This window comes from Anoplopoma fimbria, chromosome 4 (genome assembly GCF_027596085.1).
Source record: "Anoplopoma fimbria isolate UVic2021 breed Golden Eagle Sablefish chromosome 4, Afim_UVic_2022, whole genome shotgun sequence".
Taxonomy (NCBI): domain Eukaryota; kingdom Metazoa; phylum Chordata; class Actinopteri; order Perciformes; family Anoplopomatidae; genus Anoplopoma; species Anoplopoma fimbria.
Genome location: NC_072452.1, coordinates 27,931,904 through 27,952,600, shown reverse-complemented (window position 1 = coordinate 27,952,600; position 20,697 = coordinate 27,931,904). Strand labels below are relative to the sequence as shown.

The following is a 20,697-nucleotide window of genomic DNA, read 5'->3' as shown; positions in this document are numbered from 1 at the left end:
ACTCTAGAGCCGACCTTTTAGACTGACACCAACTCTCTATACATGTAAAGGTATGTTAATCTGTCTGTTCAGATATATATATATATATATATATATATATATATATATATATATATATACTGACCCTAACCCATCCATTATCTTTAACACTGATCCTGTTCAGGGTCAGGGTGGGCTGGAGCCCAGCTGACACTGGGTGAAGGCAGGGTTCACCTTGGACAGGTGGACGACATATAGAGACCCTTCACACTCACATCCACCTCTACTGGACATTTAGAGCAGGGGTCTTCAACGTTTTTCAGGTCAAGGACCCCTAAACTGAGAGAGAGATGGAGCAGGGACCCCCTGATATATATATTGTGTTTTATATTAAACTGGGCCTAGTGCCAGGTATAAATATACCTTGTTATTGCACAAGGATTCGTGGGTGAAGTGAATGACGTTTTTCGTGAACGGTATCTTCTTTTAAAATAATATGGCAGCGTGCTCCTCCTGTCTGGGCTCTTAGTCAGCTGGGGACTGAATAGGCTTTCGGCCAATCACGGGGAACCTGACAGAGCCAGCATGTGACATGCGGCCTCATGATTGGCTCAGCAGCGATACGGGCGGGGCCTCATCTTTGAGGGACAGGTCCAGGCTAGTCTCACTGTGAGTGAACCGGCTGGAGAGAGCTGCTGTGTGTCACTCCATTCCTACAATATGTTGGATTCATGTTAATGTGTATTTAAAGACATTTACATTTGTGGAAAAAAATTGGGGGGAAAAAATTAACCTCAGAGTCTTATTTAACCTCAGCTGGTTGGGGTTAGATGTTTACAGTCTTATTTAACCTCAGCTGGTTGGGGTTAGATGTTTACAGTCTTATTTAACCTCAGCTGGTTGGGGTTAGATGTTTACTGTCTTATTTAACCTCAGCTGGTTGGGGTTAGATGTTTACAGTCTTATTTAACATCAGCTGGTTGGGGTTAGATGTTTACAGTCTTATTCAACCTCAGCTGGTTGGGGTTAGATGTTTACAGTCTTATTCAACCTCAGCTGGTTGGGGTTAGATGTTTACAGTCTTATTTAACCTCAGCTGGTTGGGGTTAGATGTTTACAGTCTTATTCAACCTCAGCTGGTTGGGGTTAGATGTTTACAGTCTTATTTAACCTCAGCTGGTTGGGGTTAGATGTTTACAGTCTTATTTAACCTCAGCTGGTTGGGGTTAGATGTTTACAGTCTTATTTAACCTCAGCTGGTTGGGGTTAGATGTTTACAGTCTTATTTAACCTCAGCTGGTTGGGGTTAGATGTTTACAGTCTTATTTAACCTCAGCTGGTTGGGGTTAGATGTTTACAGTCTTATTTAACCTCAGCTGGTTGGGGTTAGATGTTTACAGTCTTATTTAACCTCAGCTGGTTGGGGTTAGATGTTTACAGTCTTATTTAACCTCAGGTTAGATGTTTACAGTCTTATTTAACATCAGCTGGTTGGGGTTAGATGTTTACAGTCTTATTTAACCTCAGCTGGTTGGGGTTAGATGTTTACAGTCTTATTTAACATCAGCTGGTTGGGGTTAGATGTTTACAGTCTTATTTAACATCAGCTGGTTGGGGTTAGATGTTTACAGTCTTATTTAACCTCAGCTGGTTGGGGTTAGATGTTTACAGTCTTATTTAACCTCAGCTGGTTGGGGTTAGATGTTTACAGTCTTATTTAACCTCAGCTGGTTGGGGTTAGATGTTTACAGTCTTATTTAACCTCAGTGTGCAGTGTCGTGGTGCAGACTGAGGAGGGCAGCAGTGAGTAATCTCTGCCGCCAGTCTCGCTAGAGAAGAAGAAAAAGACCGGAAGTGACGTATATGTTCCGCGGCGCGCTGCTCGTTGAACATCGGCGTCGTGTTTGTTTGTGTTCTCGTCTTTCAGGAGATAAACATGTACGACCAGGACGAAGGTGAGCCGAGTTCTCTATGTTCTCTATGTTCTCTATGTTCAGTTCAGGGTCAGGGTTAGGGTTAACCCTAACCCTGACCCAGGCTAACGCTAGCAGCTAACAGGCTAACGCTAGCAGCTAACAGGCTAACGCTAGCAATTCAATTCAGTTTATGTTGTATAGCCCAGAATCACAAATTACAAATTTGCCTCAGAGGGCTTTACAATCTGTGCACATGAGACATCCTCTGTCCTTACACCCTCACATCCTCTGTCCTTAGACCCTCACATCCTCTGTCCTTAGACCCTCACATCCTCTGTCCTTACACCCTCACATCCTCTGTCCTTACACCCTCACATCCTCTGTCCTTAGACCCTCACATCCTCTGTCCTTACACCCTCACATCCTCTGTCCTTAGACCCTCACATCCTCTGTCCTTAGACCCTCACATCCTCTGTCCTTACATCCTCTGTCCACCCTCACATCCTCTGTCCTTACACCCTCACATCCTCTGTCCTTAGATCCTCCCTCACACATCCTCTGTCCTTAGACCCTCACATCCTCTGTCCTTAGACCCTCACATCCTCTGTCCTTACACCCTCACATCCTCTGTCCTTAGACCCTCACATCCTCTGTCCTTAGACCCTCACATCCTCTGTCCTTAGACCCTCACATCCTCTGTCCTTAGACCCTCACATCCTCTGTCCTTACACCCTCACATCCTCTGTCCTTCCCTCACATCCTCTGTCCTTACACCCTCACATCCTCTGTCCTTACACCCTCACCTCCTCTGTCCTTCCCTCACATCGGCACAGGAAAAACTCCCCTAAAAAACCCCTTTAACAGGGAGAAAAAAGGAAGAAACCTCTGGGAGAACGACAGAGGAGGGATCCTTCTCCAGGATGGACAGAATGCAATAGATGTCATGTGACCAGAATGAACAGCATAACAGAGATACAACACATTCAATGTATATGACATAAATGATTCATATAATAAGACTACTTATAATAACAGCAGCAATTATTACAGTAGAATTATAGTTATGAAAATAGGGATAGTAATGTGACTAATAATAATAATGGAAGTAGCAGTGGGTGTCAGTCGGCTCACAGCAGGAGGCACGACTACGGTCCAGGTACCACAACGATTCATGGAAACCTGCAGAGCGAGAAAGCAAAAAGGGCTTCAGGGTGGAAGCAAAGCTAAAATGCTTAATGGTACAGGTAATAGTAATAGTAATGTGACTAGTAATAATGATAGTGGTAGCAGTCGGTGTCAGCAGGGCCGTAGCAGGATGCACGACCACGGTCCAAATATAACCCCGATTCCTGGGAACCTGCGAGGCGAGAAAGCACAAGAACTCCGGGGAAGAAGCAAAATCAGTAATGTGCATAAATAGGAGATTAATACATAAAGAAGGAGTGAGAGAAGAGGAGAGAGGAGCTCAGCGTATCCTAGGTAGTCCCCCTGGCTGCTAGCAGCTAACAGGCTGACGCTAGCAGCTAACAGGCTAACCAGAGGCTGTTGTAAAGCAAACAGTCACTCTGTTTGTGTCACATCTTTATAAAGCTACGTCATAGAAGGTTAAACTCAACTACGTCGTAGAAGGTTAAACTCAACTACGTCATAAAAGGTTAAACTCAACTACGTCATAAAAGGTTAAACTCAACTACGTCGTGGAAGGTTAAACTCAACTACGTCGTAGAAGGTTAAACTCAACTACATCCTAGAAGGTTAAACTCAACTACGTCATAAAAGGTTAAACTCAGCTACGTCATAAAAGGTTAAACTCAACTACGTCGTAGAAGGTTAAACTCAGCTACGTCATAGAAGGTTAAACTCAACTACGTCATAAAAGGTTAGACTCAGCTACGTCATAAAAGGTTAAACTCAACTACGTCGTAGAAGGTTAAACTCAACTACGTCATAGAAGGTTAAATGACGTAGAATCATAAGGACAACATCTCCTGTCCTTAGGTAATTTAATGTCTCAGTAAGATAAGATGAGACTTTAACGCTGGGCGTGTGTAGCATGATTTGTATATAATAGAATTAATAGAATTAATGTAATAGAATTAAAATAAGTAATATAATAGAATTAATAGAATAGAATTCATGTAATATAATTAATATAATAGAATTCATATAATAGAATTAATATACTTAATATAATAGAATTCATATAATATCATTAATACAATATAATTAATACATAAACGATGTCTATGTAAACACCTTTACCATTCAAAAATATATATATATATATATATTTTTTTTTACAAGACCACATCTAATATATATATATATATATATATATATATATATATATATATGATATATCTAATACATCTAATACATCTAATATATATAATGCATCTAATATATCTAATATATATAATATATATATAATACATCTAATATATCTAATACATCTAATATATATATAATACATTAATATATATAATACATCTAATATATATGATATATATAATACATCTAATATATATAATACATCTAATATATCTCATACATCTAATATATACAATATATCTAATACATCTAATATATATAATATATTAGATGTATTAGATATATTAGATGTATTAGATGCATCTAATACATCTAATATATACAATACATCTAATATATATAATACATCTAATATATATAATATATCTAATGTATAGGGTATAGTGAGGGCCACCAAATCATTAGGAAAACACCCATCGATCAAAGATATTGATCAGAGACGATACTGATCAGAGATAATACATATTGATCAGAGACCATACTGATCAAAGATATTACATATTGATCAGAGACCATACTGATCAAAGATTATACATATTGACCCGTGTCAAATATTGTGTGTTTGTCAGATCCTCAGTACGACGAGGACGAAGATGAAATCACTCCAGATTTGTGGCAGGAAGCTTGCTGGATCGTCATCAGGTAAACTCACCTGGATCTCACCTCACCTGTTTACTGAAGTTCAGCTTTAAAAACACAAACTGAAAACTTTACACATTTCCGTTAAAAGCCAATTTATTTAAAAACAAAGCAGAAGATGTGAAACTCCTGAAGTTTGATGGAGCTGGAGACTTTTTCAGAATCATTTCTTTGATTATTGAACTGACTTTCCATCCAGGTCATTTATGAAAGTATTTAACAAAAGATCTATTTGATTAAAGATCAGCTGTTTTTCATGATCAAATAAACAGCTTGTGTTCTCTTCCAGCTCTTATTTTGACGAGAAGGGTCTGGTGCGACAGCAGCTGGACTCCTTTGATGAGTTCATCCAGATGTCGGTTCAGAGGATCGTGGAGGACGCGCCGCCCATCGACCTGCAGGCTGAAGCCCAGCACACCTCAGGAGAGGTGGAGGAGCCGGTGAGGAACAACACCTGGACCAGGACCACGACCTCCTTCACCTGCAGTCCTCAGGGTGTCTGTTGGAGGGTCCTGGTTTAAGCCTTTGTGTTTCACATCACTGTGTCCTAACTCTTCTGTTTCAGCCTCGTTACCTGCTGAAGTTTGAGCAGATTTACCTGTCGAAGCCGACCCACTGGGAGAGAGACGGAGCTCCGTCTCCCATGATGCCCAACGAAGCTCGACTGAGAAACCTCACGTGAGTCTCACCTGGTCTCACCTGGTCTCACCTGGTCTCACCTGGTCTCACCTGGTCTCACCTGGTCTCACCTGGTCTGTGTGAAACCCCTCCCTCAGGTACTCGGCCCCCCTTTATGTTGACATCACAAAGACCATCATAAAGGAGGGTGAGGACCAGCTGCAGACTCAGCACCAGAAGACCTTCATTGGTAAAATTCCCATCATGCTTCGCTCCACCTACTGTCTGCTGAGCGGCCTGACGGACCGAGACCTGTGTGAGCTCAACGAGTGTCCGCTCGACCCCGGAGGCTATTTCATCATTAACGGCTCTGAGAAGGTACGCTCTGACATCATCGTGCACCATGTGACCTCATTGAGTGTCTATACACTCGACACACCAGTTCTTATGCTAAGCTGATCAGCAGAGGGCAGTAGATTCATATTGGGCGTACAAGGCTTCTGTTGGGTGAGCGAGCACAGTGGTCTAAACTCAGTATTCTCTATGAGGGAGAGAGAGGGGGGGGAGAGACTGAGAGACTGAACCAGCCTAAACAGTTAGAGCTTTGTAGGTGAGGAGAAGGATTTTAAAGTCTATTCTTGATTTAACAGGGAGCCAGTGCAGAGAAGCTAATACTGGAGTAATATGAACACGTGCTGCAGCATTCTGGATCAACTGTAGAGATCTAAGAGACCTATTAGAGCAGCCTGATAATAAGGAGTTACAGTAGTCTAGAGGTAACAAATGCATGAACTAGTTTTTCTGCTTTGAGACAGGAAGTGACTGATTTAATGTTACGAAAATGAAAAAAGGCTGTCCTTGAGATCTGTTAACTGGTGGGTTGATGGTCCTTGAGATCTGTTAACTGGTGGGTTGATGGTCCTTGAGATCTGTTAACTGGTGGGTTGATGGTCCTTGAGATCTGTTAACTGGTGGGTTGATGGTCCTTCAGATCTGTTAACTGGTGGGTTGATGGTCCTTCAGATCTGTTAACTGGTGGGTTGATGGTCCTTCAGATCTGTTAACTGGTGGGTTGATGGTCCTTCAGATCTGTTAACTGGTGGGTTGATGGTTCTTCAGATCTGTTAACTGGTTCCCCTGCTGGCGTTCAGGTGCTGATTGCTCAGGAAAAGATGGCCACCAACACGGTGTATGTTTTTGCCAAGAAGGACTCTAAGTACGCATACACAGGTGAGTGTCGGTCCTGTTTGGAGAACTCTTCCCGTCCCACCAGCACCATCTGGGTCAGCATGATGGCCAGAGGAGGACAGGTGAGTCCTAAATCCATTTAATAAACTCAATTACCCTCATCTTTATATAAGACCACCAGACAGGTGTGATGGATTCACTCATTGATTATTTATCGATGCACTCTCTCAGGGAGTGAAGAAGAGTGCCATCGGTCAGAGGATCGTGTCCACGCTGCCCTACATCAGACAGGAAGTTCCCATCATCATCGTGTTTCGAGCGCTGGGCTTCGTGTCAGACAGAGACATCCTTGAACACATCATCTATGACTTTGACGACCCAGAGATGATGGAGATGGTCAGTCTGATTATCAGTTACTCATCAGGTAGTGATTGTTAGTTCATCGTTAACAGGGCAGACAGTAAACACACTCTAAAGTTAGTCATTGGGTCGCGTTCACCAATATGTTTTATCATCTAAATTTTGTCTTTTTGTTCTTCACACAGTTCTAAAAAAAAGTCAACGCATTCATGATGTGTTCTTAAATTGCAGAATTGTTCATACAGTTATGAATACCATACAGTTATAAATACCATTAACCATGTGTGCCAGTTATTCGAATTAGCATAGGTAAACGCCAATCTGCATAGAAGGGCATTATACAGCAGGGCAGTGTGCACAGATAGAAATCAAAACTCCCAAACCAAAGTCTAAAATAGGGTGGAGCCCAGGACTCCAAAACCGCAGCTCTGAAGTGCAGATACTTCTGCAGGAAGCAAATGCAAAATGAGCTGTCATTTGTAGTTGAGTCAGTAGTGGATATAATGCTACACCACACACATGCGTGGGATGCTATCACACGTTAGTGTTGGAGGGATAGTGTTTACAGGACCGTAATGCTTCATACAGTGGAAACTTCTTATAGTATTTATTCAATTCAGTTTATATATTTATATATAAATATAGATATATAGTCATGTATAAAAAACTAACTACTTGATTTATATTACAATTTTTTTTAAACAGCATTTGTAAAAGAATGATTCTGTCCTCTAAGCTTTTTGTTCCAGATAAACGGCTGATCACTATAAACTGTTTCCACTGTATTGAAAACGATTATAAGAAACATTATGAATCCTAAAAAAGATCCTATTTTATACAACTGTAGAATAGAAGAAAACGCTAACTAATTATTTTGCCCAAACAAATGTTCCTAAGTTTGCTCTTGAGTGTGCCTAGAAATAAGAAAAGATTGGTGAAAACTGAGTTAGTGGGTTTGAAGACGAAATTCTTCTGAGGTACGGTTGTTGATTGAGGTCATTGTAGGCCCCGCCCACTGGGCATTGATGTCATCAGTGATGTTACTGTGCTTTCAGGTGAAGCCGTCTCTGGACGAAGCGTTTGTGATCCAGGAGCAGAATGTGGCGTTGAACTTTATCGGTTCCAGAGGAGCGAAACCCGGAGTGACGAAAGAACGAAGAATCAAATATGCAAAAGAAGTTCTGCAGAAAGAGATGCTGCCGCATGTCGGAGTCAGCGACTTCTGTGAGACCAAGAAGGCCTACTTCTTAGGGTGAGTCCTACCTGAGAGTCCCCTGTCTCAGGTGAGTCCTACCTGAGAGGCTTTACTGTGTGTAGTATGTGTGTATTCATACAGTGTGTATTACTGCCTCTTCAGGTACATGGTGCATAGGTTGCTGCTGGCTGCTCTAGGCAGACGAGAGCTGGACGACAGAGATCACTATGGCAACAAGAGACTGGACCTGGCTGGGCCGCTATTGGCCTTCCTGTTCAGAGGGTGGGGCTTCTTTCATGACCTTTGACCACCACTTGCTCAGCTTTAACAATCCAAAAACATAAACACATATATTTAGTTTTACAAACATGAATATGTAACATTATATACAACGTGATTTTAAAGTAAATGTACCGCAGGGTGAAGTTGAATCAGGTTTTTAACAATAAAACTTTGTGTTCAGCATGTTTAAGAACCTGCTAAAGGAGATCAGGATTTACGCTCAGAAGTTTATCGACAGAGGAAAAGACTTCAACCTGGAGCTCGCTATTAAAACCAGAATCATCTCAGATGGCCTGAAGTACTCACTGGCCACTGGAAACTGGGGGGATGTGAAGAAGGCTCACCAGGCCCGAGCCGGAGTGTCACAGGTGAGAACGCCTGACCACTCGGATGTAGTTTTTAAAAGTCATAATGAAGGATCTCAGTTCAGGTCACGGCTGAGAAGGTCGACCGTTGAACATCATTGTTTTGGTGAAGCTCCGTTATCTGTCAGGCCGTCAGATGTTATCAGCTCAGTGAAGCTGCAAGGACAGGAAGACGTTTTCAGATGAATCCTCATTGAAACATTATCATGTTTATGTTTTTCTGCTGATAGGTGTTGAACCGTCTGACCTTCGCTTCCACTCTGTCCCATCTCCGCCGAGTCAACTCTCCAATCGGCAGAGACGGAAAACTGGCAAAACCCAGACAGCTTCACAACACCCTGTGGGGAATGGTGTGTCCGGCAGAGACGCCCGAGGTAAAACATATCTGAAAACACAAATTACCTACACAAGACCAACAATCTGAATCTAGTTTAGCTGTAGAGACAAGTGTAAGTCTGTGAGCTCAATCTCTGCCGTATTCAGTGAACGAGTCCCATTGATGAGTATACTTGTGTTTCAGGGTCACGCTGTGGGTCTGGTGAAGAACTTGGCCCTTATGGCCTACATCTCTGTGGGCTCTCAGCCGTCTCCCATCCTGGAGTTTCTGGAGGAATGGAGTATGGAGAACTTGGAGGAGATCTCCCCTGCTGCCATCGCAGAGTCAGTCACCTCAGCATATTGATATTGTACAGATTTCTGGGCGAATAAGCTTCACTCTCTTTTGTTTAGTTTTTACGTTCTCCTAGCTGAGAGAGGTTATAAGAATGAACTTCATTCTTCCTGTAGAATGTCTCAAACTGACTTACAGATGGCACCATAGCTTTCTCTGTCAGAACGAAAACAGTAAGCTAAACCAAACCTCCACAATATCAAATCGTGTCACCTTGGACTGCATCATTGATTAGTGCAAACTGTTAAATGGATTATTATTACTTAATAATCAAACATTCAACGTTTAAATAAAACAGACTGTGCTGAATCTCTCTATGACTTTACATATGATTTTTTTGTGTTCTAATGTTTTAGCGCCACTAAGATCTTTGTGAACGGTTGCTGGGTAGGAATCCACAAAGATCCCGAACAACTGATGAACACACTGAGGAAACTTCGCAGACAGATGGACATCATCGTGTCCGAGGTAACCAAAACCAATGAACTCTAATGAAAAACTGCTCTATCAAACCATAACAGTCATATTCACTCTAACAAACAGTCCTAGCTACACTAACTGTCTTATTCACTATCAGCTATCCTCACAGACAAATGTTCGTATCCTCACAGATAAACGTTCGTATCCACAGAGACAAACGTTCGTATCCACACAGACAAACGTTCGTATCCTCACAGACAAACGTTCGTATCCACACAGACAAACGTTCGTATCCTCACAGACAAACGTTCGTATCCACACAGACAAACGTTCGTATCCACACAGACCAACGTCACAGACAAACGTTCGTATCGTATCCACACAGACAAACACAGACAAACGTTCGTATCCACACAGACAAACGTTCGTATCCTCACAGACAAACGTTCGTATCCACACAGACAAACGTTCGTATCCACACAGACAAACGTTCGTATCCTCACAGACAAACGTTCGTATCCACACAGACAAACGTTCGTATCCTCACAGCATGGCTGCCGCGGGTTTTTTTAAAAGGTAGTAAAAGGTAGTAAATTAAATTAGGCCAAATTAAAGCCAGTAAAAATTTGTAAAAAGTAGTAAACGTCATCTGACGAGGTAGTAAATTTTCGAACCCTAATCCAACTGGACCAATGCCTTTTTCAATTAATGTTACTTACGTGAAGGCCTAGCTTCTTCAATAAACTTGCGTGAATATATTTTTATGTTGCGAGTAGGACCTGTGACCTACGCGTTAAAGTCAGTTTGGGTACCCGGCTGGCTTGCTACCAAACCTCTCCGTGAGTTCGCATCAAAATGGGTAAATGTAAATTTTCAGACCTCTGGCTGGAGGAATCAGACTTTAAAGACTGGCTTAGGCCAGTAGCTGGCAACAGCCGAGAGGCGTATTGCAGTGTCTGCAAAAAGACCATTAATATTACCTGGATGGGGACAAAGGCGGTCAAATCGCATATGGAGTCTGCCAGTCACCGAGCCAGGATGCGGGGAAACCGCTGTCGCTGTTTTGCGCACACGACTGCTAGCTCTACCTCAACCTCCACTGCTCCCTCAACTTCGTCTGCTCCCGCCCCGCAATCCACCGCCAGTATTCCTACGACAGCACACAGATGCTCTGCGCTGCCACCTCTACACTGCAGGCCGAGGTACTGTGGTGTCATGGAATTGTTACTTTTTGACATTAAGTAAAAACCTATGGACCAAGGCCGGTTGGGACATCTTGATTAATCCAACTCCTATGTTAGAGTTCCCTCTTACTTCAATGTAGCTCTCTCGCTGGCCCTAACACAAACACTCACATACACCGTGTGTGTGTGTGTGTGTGTGTGTGTGTGTGTGTGTGTGTGTGTGTGTGTGTGTGTGTGTGTGTGTGTGTGTGTGTGTGTGTGTGTGTGTGTGTGTGTGTGTGTGTGTGTGTGTGTGTGTGTGTGTGTGTATATATATCACACAGATATATATATATAACTTTAAGCTGCTACAGTTGAAGCTTGAAGTCGTGCTGGTAGTAAAAAAAATGTGACGGTAGTAAAAAGGTAGTAAAAAGGTAGTAAAAAGGTAGTAAATTCAACTTAAGAATCTCTGTATAAACCCTGTCACAGACAAACGTTCGTATCCACACAGACAAACGTTCGTATCCACAGAGACAAACGTTCGTATCCACACAGACAAACGTTCGTATCCTCACAGATAAACGTTCGTATCCACAGAGACAAACGTTCGTATCCACACAGACAAACGTTCGTATCCTCACAGACAAACGTTCGTATCCACACAGACAAACGTCACAGACAAACGTTCGTATCCACACAGACAAACGTTCGTATCCTCACAGACAAACATTCGTATCCTCACAGACAAACGTTCGTATCCACACAGAGAAACGTTCGTATCCTCACAGACAAACGTCACAGACAAACGTTCGTATCCACACAGACAAACGTTCGTATCCTCACAGACAAACGTTCGTATCCACACAGACAAACGTTCGTATCCACACAGACAAACGTCACAGACAAACGTTCGTATCCTCACAGACAAACGTTCGTATCCTCACAGACAAACGTTCGTATCCTCACAGACAAACGTTCGTATCCACACAGACAAACGTTCGTATCCTCACAGACAAACGTTCGTATCCTCACAGACAAACGTTCGTTTCCACACAGACAAACGTCACAGACAAACGTTCGTATCCTCACAGACAAACGTTCGTATCCTCACAGACAAACGTTCGTATCCTCACAGACAAACGTTCGTATCCACACAGAGAAACGTTCGTATCCTCACAGACAAACGTTCGTATCCTCACAGACAAACGTTCGTATCCTCACAGACAAACGTTCGTATCCTCACAGACAAACGTTCGTATCCTCACAGACAAACGTTCGTATCCTCACAGACAAACGTTCGTATCCTCACAGACAAACGTTCGTATCCTCACAGACAAACGTTCGTATCCACAGAGACAAACGTTCGTATCCTCACAGACAAACGTTCGTATCCTCACAGACAAACGTTCGTATCCTCACAGACAAACGTTCGTATCCTCACAGACAAACGTTCGTATCCTCACAGACAAACGTTCATATCCACACAGATAAACGTTCGTATCCTTACAGACAAACGTTCGTATCCTCACAGACAAACGTTCGTATCCTCACAGACAAACGTTCGTATCCTCACAGACAAACGTTCGTATCCACACAGACAAACGTTCGTATCCTCACAGACAAACGTTCGTATCCACACAGACAAACGTTCGTATCCTCACAGACAAACGTTCGTATCCACAGAGACAAACGTTCGTATCCTCACAGACAAACGTTCGTATCCTCACAGACAAACGTTCATATCCACAGAGACAAACGTTCGTATCCACACAGACAAACGTTCGTATCCTCACAGACAAACGTTCTTATCCACAGAGACAAACGTTCGTATCCTCACAGACAAACGTTCAGACAAATCCTCACAGACAAACGTTCGTATCCACACAGACAAACGTTCGTATCCACACAGACAAACGTTCGTATCCTCACAGACAAACGTTCGTATCCTCAGAGACAAACGTTCGTATCCTCAGACAAACGTTCGTATCCACACAGACAAACGGCTCCTACCAGTCAAAGTTCTGTGAGACACATTGTTGTTTTTGGTCTGCACAATGGATTTACTGACAATTTAAAAAATATATAAAATATCACCAGCCGTCTGCTTTAAACAGACAAATATCTCAGCTCAGAGTTCCTGCCATTTGTGAACCTTTTAGGTATCAATGATCAGAGACATCAGAGAACGTGAGATCAGAATTTACACGGATGCTGGACGAATCTGCCGACCACTACTGATCGTCGAGAAACAGAAACTACTGCTGAAGAGACGCCACATCGACCAGCTGAAGGAAAGAGAGTACAACAACTACAGGTGAGACAACGTAAAGGTGAGACCGTACAAGGACTACAGGTGAGACAGAGTACAGGTGAGACAGAGTACAGGTGAGACAGAGTACAGGTGAGACAGAGTACAGGTGAGACAGAGTTGTTCAATGAGGCACCAGTGCTGTGGTTTGAACCAAATCTCACACAGATTTTGACACCTGATAGGGGTTGAGGCACTACAAACTAGTTTAGGCTTTCAAAATAACATGCAGTCATGTCTTTGTTTCAACCACATGGTGAACTCCCAACATTACAAAGCAATTGTAAGTTGTTCCTGTAGAGTTTGTTGCCAGCTCTAGTAAACTTTCTGTTGAAGTAAAGGTGTTTGTCTTTTGTTTGTTCTGGTCAGCTGGCAGGATTTAGTGGCTAGCGGTGTAGTGGAGTACATCGACACTCTGGAGGAGGAGACAGTGATGCTCGCCATGACCCCCGATGACCTCCAGGAAAAGGGCGTGGCCTACTGCTCCACTTATACGCATTGTGAGATCCACCCGTCCATGATCCTCGGAGTCTGTGCTTCCATCATCCCCTTCCCCGATCACAACCAGGTACAACCAAACAAACCAAGCACACAACAACTAAGACGATGAAGGATGATTATGTGTGTATCATTGGAACACTCTTTCTTAGTGACATGTTACACCACCAAGTTAAATAAAGACTGTCTTATCTAATCTCCCCACTTTTCTATGGTCTTGTTGTTCAGTCTCCCAGGAACACGTACCAGTCTGCTATGGGTAAACAGGCCATGGGTGTCTACATCACAAACTTCCATGTACGAATGGACACACTGGCTCACGTATTGTACTACCCTCAGAAACCGCTGGTCACGACCCGATCAATGGAGTACCTGCGCTTTAGGGAGCTTCCCGCAGGTAACACACCTGTACAGTCAGACTGATAACATAGGGTTAGGGTTTGTTTCAGTTAGCTGGTTAGCTCATGATGACTTCAGTTAGCTGGTTAGCACAGGTTATAACATGTCCATGCACTCATTAGAGGAGTTTAGAGAAATCCCAAATGAATAAAAATGTCAAGGTTCAGTTGTAGTTCAAACCCATTATTTACTTCTTACATAAACTTGGGTGAGTCTCAATGCTTACCTGAAAACAGGTGAGTTTTGTTTCTCTGTGTTGTTTCTAACAGAAGCTTTCTTCTGTGTTTCAGGTATCAACTCCATTGTGGCGATTGCATCGTACACAGGATACAATCAGGAGGACTCTGTGATCATGAACAGGTCGGCCGTGGATCGGGGCTTCTTCAGGTCAGTAACTAACTTCTACTCCTGAGTGTGCGTAACAGGTGTAACCAGAATGTTGGTTACAGGTGTAGGCAAACTGTTTGATTCTGGTGTAACCCATGTGTTTTTCAGTTTTTTGGGGGTCTATAAGGCTGTTTTTTCATCCTGCAGGTCTGTTTTCTATCGATCCTACAAAGAGCAGGAGTCTAAGAAAGGTTTTGATCAGGAGGAGATCTTTGAGAAGCCGACACGTGAAACATGTCAGGGTGAGAACTGATGAAAGAACTAAAAGCTGACTTCTGTTTAGTTGTAGTCTAGTGTTTGCAGTATGAAAACACCTGTCAATCATCTCGGATGTTATAACAACATCCAGTCAAAGGTGTTGGATGTCAGTGGTGGGCAGGGGCTAGTCTTAAGTCACAAATTGAGAACAAATTAAAATCGCCCTCAGGTATGAGACACGCCATCTACGACAAGCTAGATGATGACGGGCTTATCGCGCCCGGTGTTCGTGTCTCCGGTGAGGACGTGATCATCGGGAAGACTGTGACGCTGCCAGAGAACGACGACGAGCTGGACAGCACCAACCGTCGCTACACCAAGAGAGACTGCAGCACTTTTCTGAGAACCAGCGAGACCGGCATCGTGGACCAGGTGATGGTGACTCTGAACCAGGAGGGCTACAAGTTCTGCAAGATCAGGGTGAGAGGACGTCATCACATAAGACATCTGACAGAACACCTAAGACAGCACCTGACTCACCGTGTTCCCCTGTCGGTTAAACACCTGACTCACAGTGTTCCCCTGTCGGTTAAACACCTGACTCACCGTGTTCCCCTGTCGGTTAAACACCTGACTCACAGTGTTCCCCTGTCGGTTAAACACCTGACTCACAGTGTTCCCCTGTCGGTTAAACACCTGACTCACAGTGTTCCCCTGTCGGTTAAACACCTGACTCAGTGTTCCCCTGTCGGTTAAACACCTGTGTTCCCCTGTCGGTTAAACACCTGACTCACAGTGTTCCCCTGTCGGTTAAACACCTGACTCACCGTGTTCCCCTGTCGGTTAAACACCTGACTCACAGTGTTCCCCTGTCGGTTAAACACCTGACTCACAGTGTGTTAAACACCTGACTCACAGTGTTCCCCTGTCGGTTAAACACCTGACTCACAGTGTTCGGTTAAACCCTGACTCGGTTAAACACCTGACTCACAGTGTTCCCCTGTCGGTTAAACACCTGACTCACAGTGTTCCCCTGTCGGTTAAACACCTGACTCACAGTGTTCCCCTGTCGGTTAAACACCTGACTCACAGTGTTCCCCTGTCGGTTAAACACCTGACTCACACCTGACTGTTCCCCTGTCGGTTGAAACGGTTAAACCTGACTCACAGTGTTCCCCTGTCGGTTAAACACCTGACTCACCGTGTTCCCCTGTCGGTTAAACACCTGACTCACCGTGTTCCCCTGTCGGTTAAACACCTGACTCACCGTGTTCCCCTGTCGGTTAAACACCTGACTCACCGTGTTCCCCTGTCGGTTAAACACCTGACTCACCGTGTTCCCCTGTCGGTTAAACACCTGACTCACAGTGTTCCCCTGTCGGTTAAACACCTGACTCACAGTGTTCCCCTGTCGGTTAAACACCTGACTCACCGTGTTCCCCTGTCGGTTAAACACCTGACTCACCGTGTTCCCCTGTCGGTTAAACACCTGACAGTTTAGGTCTTTCTGAGAAGATGTTTTTGCGTCTTGTTTCCTGCAGGTTCGCTCAGTGAGGATTCCTCAGATTGGAGACAAGTTCGCCAGCCGTCACGGACAGAAAGGAACCTGTGGGATCCAGTACCGACAGGAGGTAAAAGTTGATGGTCTGGTTCTGTTAAATGTGTGAAGTTTAAACATGAGGCTGGTAAACGTTGATGGTCTGGTTCTGTTAAATGTGTGAAGTTTAAACATGAGGCTGGTAAGCGTTGATGGTCTGGTCATCTTTGACGTTTTGTGTTGAAGGACATGCCGTTCACCTGCGAAGGAATCACACCTGACATCATCATAAACCCTCACGCCATCCCGTCCAGAATGACAGTCGGCCATCTGATCGAGTGTCTGCAGGGCAAGGTGTGTGTGTGTGAGAGATACACACATATATATATATATATATATATATATATATATAAATAAATAAACCAATTTTTGCATTGTTTTTTTTGTGTGGGTGTCTGGTTTCAGGTTTCTGCAAACAAAGGTGAGATCGGTGATGCCACGCCGTTTAATGACGCCGTCAATGTGCAGAAAGTGTCGAACCTTCTGTCTGAATATGGATACCACCTGAGAGGAAACGAGGTGACTCTCACTGTTCACTTCCTGTTTGACTCAAACACATGAACCCTGCGTCCTTTTCACCAGTTAGTTAGTTAGTTAACTGACTAGTTAGGGTTGTATGAGGTCAGGGTATTACCTACAGTAGATGACAATCCAGGACTGGATCAGAGAAATGTACTGCTGTGTACATGGCTATAAGCAAAATGTATTTTAGCCACCTAAAAGAAAGCCCCCCTTTAATAAAACTCAAATGAAGTATACTCTACATTGAGAATATTTCCATTGCTTTTTCATCGCAAATCTTATATAAGCTTTCTTCAAAGCTGCCGGATACGCTAGACAAACAGTGTAGATGAGTTTCAGTTCAGTTCCCCATCGGAAAATACACTGAAACTGTTCATCTAACAGTTAAAGAGACTAACTGTTCATCTAACAGTTAAAGAGACTAACTGTTCATCTAACAGTTAAAGAGACTAACTGTTCATCTAACAGTTAAAGAGACTAACTGTTCATCTAACAGTTAAAGAGACTAACTGTTCATCTAACAGTTAAAGAGACTAACTGTTCATCTAACAGTTAAAGAGACTAACTGTTCATCTAACAGTTAAAGAGACTAACTGTTCATCTAACAGTTAAAGAGACTACTTGAATCAGATTAGCTCAAACCTATGTTGTAATTACTTTATTTCAACAGACATTTTCAACTCCAAGGTAACCACTGCAGTCACATACATTTCAGTGTCAATATTATTGATCTGTGATCAGGTTCTGTTTAACAGGTTCTCAGGATGTAAGCTCACCTCTCTGCTGAAGCTGATTATTGATTATCGATCTTTGACCAGGTTTTGTATAACGGGTTCACGGGGAGGAAACTGACGTCTCAGATCTTCATTGGTCCGACTTATTACCAGCGTCTGAAGCACATGGTTGACGATAAGATCCACTCCAGGGCCCGTGGCCCCGTCCAGATCCTCAACAGACAGCCAATGGAGGGACGATCACGGTGAGTGAGACACCTGTCTGAGACACCTGTCTGTCAGTCAATGATGGCGGTCTACGAGTCGGGGAGATGGAGCGTGACTGTTGGATCACTCACCTTTCCGTCTGTCTCACCTTTCCGTCTGTCAGGGATGGCGGTTTGCGGTTTGGGGAGATGGAGCGTGACTGTCAGATCGCTCACGGAGCGGCTCAGTTCCTCAGGGAACGTCTGTTTGAGGCGTCTGATCCGTATCAAGTTCACGTGTGTAATCTGTGCGGACTGATGGCCATCGCCAACACGCGGACGCACACCTATGAGTGTCGTGGATGCCGCAACAAGACACAGGTACACATGATCAATAATTCATCAGGTCAAAACTGTCACTAACCCATCATAACAAGACGATGTTAAACACTATCAATAATCAGTGGTTAATAACACAAAGCGAAGTTGAAGTGTAAATTAGTGAATTTATAGATTACAACACGCATCACATTGTCCCTGACCAATGAAAGAAGCAGTTCAAGTTAGCAAACACTGCCACCTCCTGGATAAGATGCAACCTCAGCTCTATTAGCAGCGTTCCTGAGAAATACGCCTTGTAACTTAATTCAATTCAATTCTATAGACCTATATCACAAATTTGCCCCAGAGGGCTTCATAATCTGTCCATCATATGACTTTCTATGTCCTTTGACCCTCACACCAAGATAAAGTAAAGCTCCCCCTAAAAACAACAGAAGTGGAATCCTCTCCCAGGAAGGTAGACGTCAGAGTACACAATGACCTACGTAGTAAAATGTTGACACTTATGCCAATAACTCATTGAATTGAATAAATAAAAAGACGTTCAGCTGAGGATGGCTCTTGACCAGGCTGCGTCGCTCACAGCCAGTTTGGACTTTTCAATGGAAAAAGATCAAACCGTCCCTGAAGCTGGTTGTGTCACATTCAGTTGGGACTCCGTAACCTTATTAGGACCCCTGTCTCTTTCTCAAGAGAGACCTGATGAAACCTTGGTGGCCACATGGGCTATTTGGAGAGCATAGAGTAACGTTTGTGGGCCTTAACAAGGAATCCTGCTGTGGTAATGTGATGATGCGTCATCATATTGATTTGAGATCTCAGCTGTAAACTGTGATTAGAAAACCAGACGGATCAGATTCTGCAATTTTATTTAACAAGTTCCTTCTTTTCAGTTTTTTATGTGATAAAACTGAAGGATTCAAATCATCTGAAGGTCAATAAATCTGTTTCTAAACTTGAATATTTGAAATCAGTCTGACCTGTCTCTCTCTCTCTCTACCCGTCTGTCCATCAGATCTCTCTGGTTCGGATGCCGTACGCCTGTAAGCTTCTTTTCCAGGAGTTGATGTCAATGAGCATTGCTCCTCGTATGATGACGTCATAGAGCGGCTCTGCCAATGACGCGCCGCCCTGCATACTTTAAATGTGAACATGAGCTGCAGGAAGTTAACGTAGAGGTTTCGTGTTTTTATACTATGTTTTCGTAAAGTAGAATAAATCTGAGTTTCTTATGATTCTGGGTCCTGAGTCCTCATTGGTTTACAAACATATGACACATGATCAGATAAAGTTACCTTTTTTGAATCAGAGCTGCCTGCAGGTGAGTTGGATAACAGGGATCTCTGAGCTTTACAGTGTTTCACATTAACTACAGACACTGGTGGGTTTATGAGAGCTTTACAGTGTTTCACATGAACTACAGACACTGGTGGGTTTATGAGAGCTTTACAGTGTTTCACATTAACTACAGACACTGGTGGGTTTATGAGAGCTTTACAGTGTTTCACATTAACTACAGACACTGGTGGGTTTATGAGAGCTTTACAGTGTTTCACATTAACTACAGACACTGGTGGGTTTATGTGAGCTTTACAGTGTTTCACATTAACTACAGACACTGGTGGGTTTATGAGAGCTTTACAGTGTTTCACATTAACTACAGACACTGGTGGGTTTATGAGAGCTTTACAGTGTTTCACATTAACTACAGACACTGGTGGGTTTATGTGAGCTTTACAGTGTTTCACATTAACTACAGACACTGGTGGGTTTATGAGAGCTTTACAGTGTTTCACATTAACTACAGACACTGGTGGGTTTATGAGAGCTTTACAGTGTTTCACATTAACTACAGACACTGGTGGGTTTATGAGAGCTTTACAGTGTTTCACATTAACTACAGACACTGGTGGGTTTATGAGAGCTTTACAGTGTTTCACATTAACTACAGACACTGGTGGGTTTATGAGAGCTTTACAGTGTTTCACATTAACTACAGACACTGGTGGGTTTATGAGAGCTTTACAGTGTTTCACATTAACTACAGACACTGGTGGGTTTATGAGAGCTTTACAGTGTTTCACATTAACTACAGACACTGGTGGGTTTATGTGAGCTTTACAGTGTTTCACATTAACTACAGACACTGGTGGGTTTATGAGAGCTTTACAGTGTTTCACATTAACTACAGACACTGGTGGGTTTATGAGAGCTTTACAGTGTTTCACATTAACTACAGACACTGGTGGGTTTATGTGAGCTTTACAGTGTTTCACATTAACTACAGACACTGGTGGGTTTATGTGAGCTTTACAGTGTTTCACATTAACTACAGACACTGGTGGGTTTATGAGAGCTTTACAGTGTTTCACATTAACTACAGACACTGGTGGGTTTA

General features: G+C 43.1%; 1 protein-coding gene across 1 annotated transcript; it reads left to right on the top strand.

Moving 5' to 3' along the window:
* Positions 1-1,777: 1,777 nt before the first annotated feature.
* polr2b (RNA polymerase II subunit B) lies at positions 1,778-19,534 on the top strand. The gene is made up of 25 exons (XM_054597579.1): positions 1,778-1,934; positions 4,796-4,868; positions 5,155-5,305; positions 5,431-5,543; positions 5,642-5,861; positions 6,635-6,793; positions 6,903-7,067; positions 8,087-8,283; positions 8,389-8,508; positions 8,690-8,876; positions 9,104-9,247; positions 9,394-9,533; positions 9,900-10,011; positions 13,289-13,443; positions 13,807-14,005; positions 14,164-14,332; positions 14,625-14,721; positions 14,869-14,963; positions 15,149-15,399; positions 16,461-16,550; positions 16,703-16,810; positions 16,922-17,035; positions 17,857-18,017; positions 18,143-18,338; positions 19,315-19,534. Exons 1-25 carry the CDS (start codon positions 1,916-1,918, stop codon positions 19,402-19,404), a joined length of 3,525 nt encoding a protein of 1,174 aa, XP_054453554.1. The 5' UTR covers positions 1,778-1,915; the 3' UTR covers positions 19,405-19,534.
* The last annotated feature ends 1,163 nt before the right edge of the window (positions 19,535-20,697 follow it).

Bases quoted from the DNA above. Each gene is read 5' to 3' on its own strand.
- polr2b (XM_054597579.1), top strand. The intron at 4,869-5,154 runs GTAAACTCACCT...GTTCTCTTCCAG, and splicing joins GCTTGCTGGATCGTCATCAG to CTCTTATTTTGACGAGAAGG. The intron at 5,544-5,641 runs GTGAGTCTCACC...CCCCTCCCTCAG, and splicing joins GCTCGACTGAGAAACCTCAC to GTACTCGGCCCCCCTTTATG.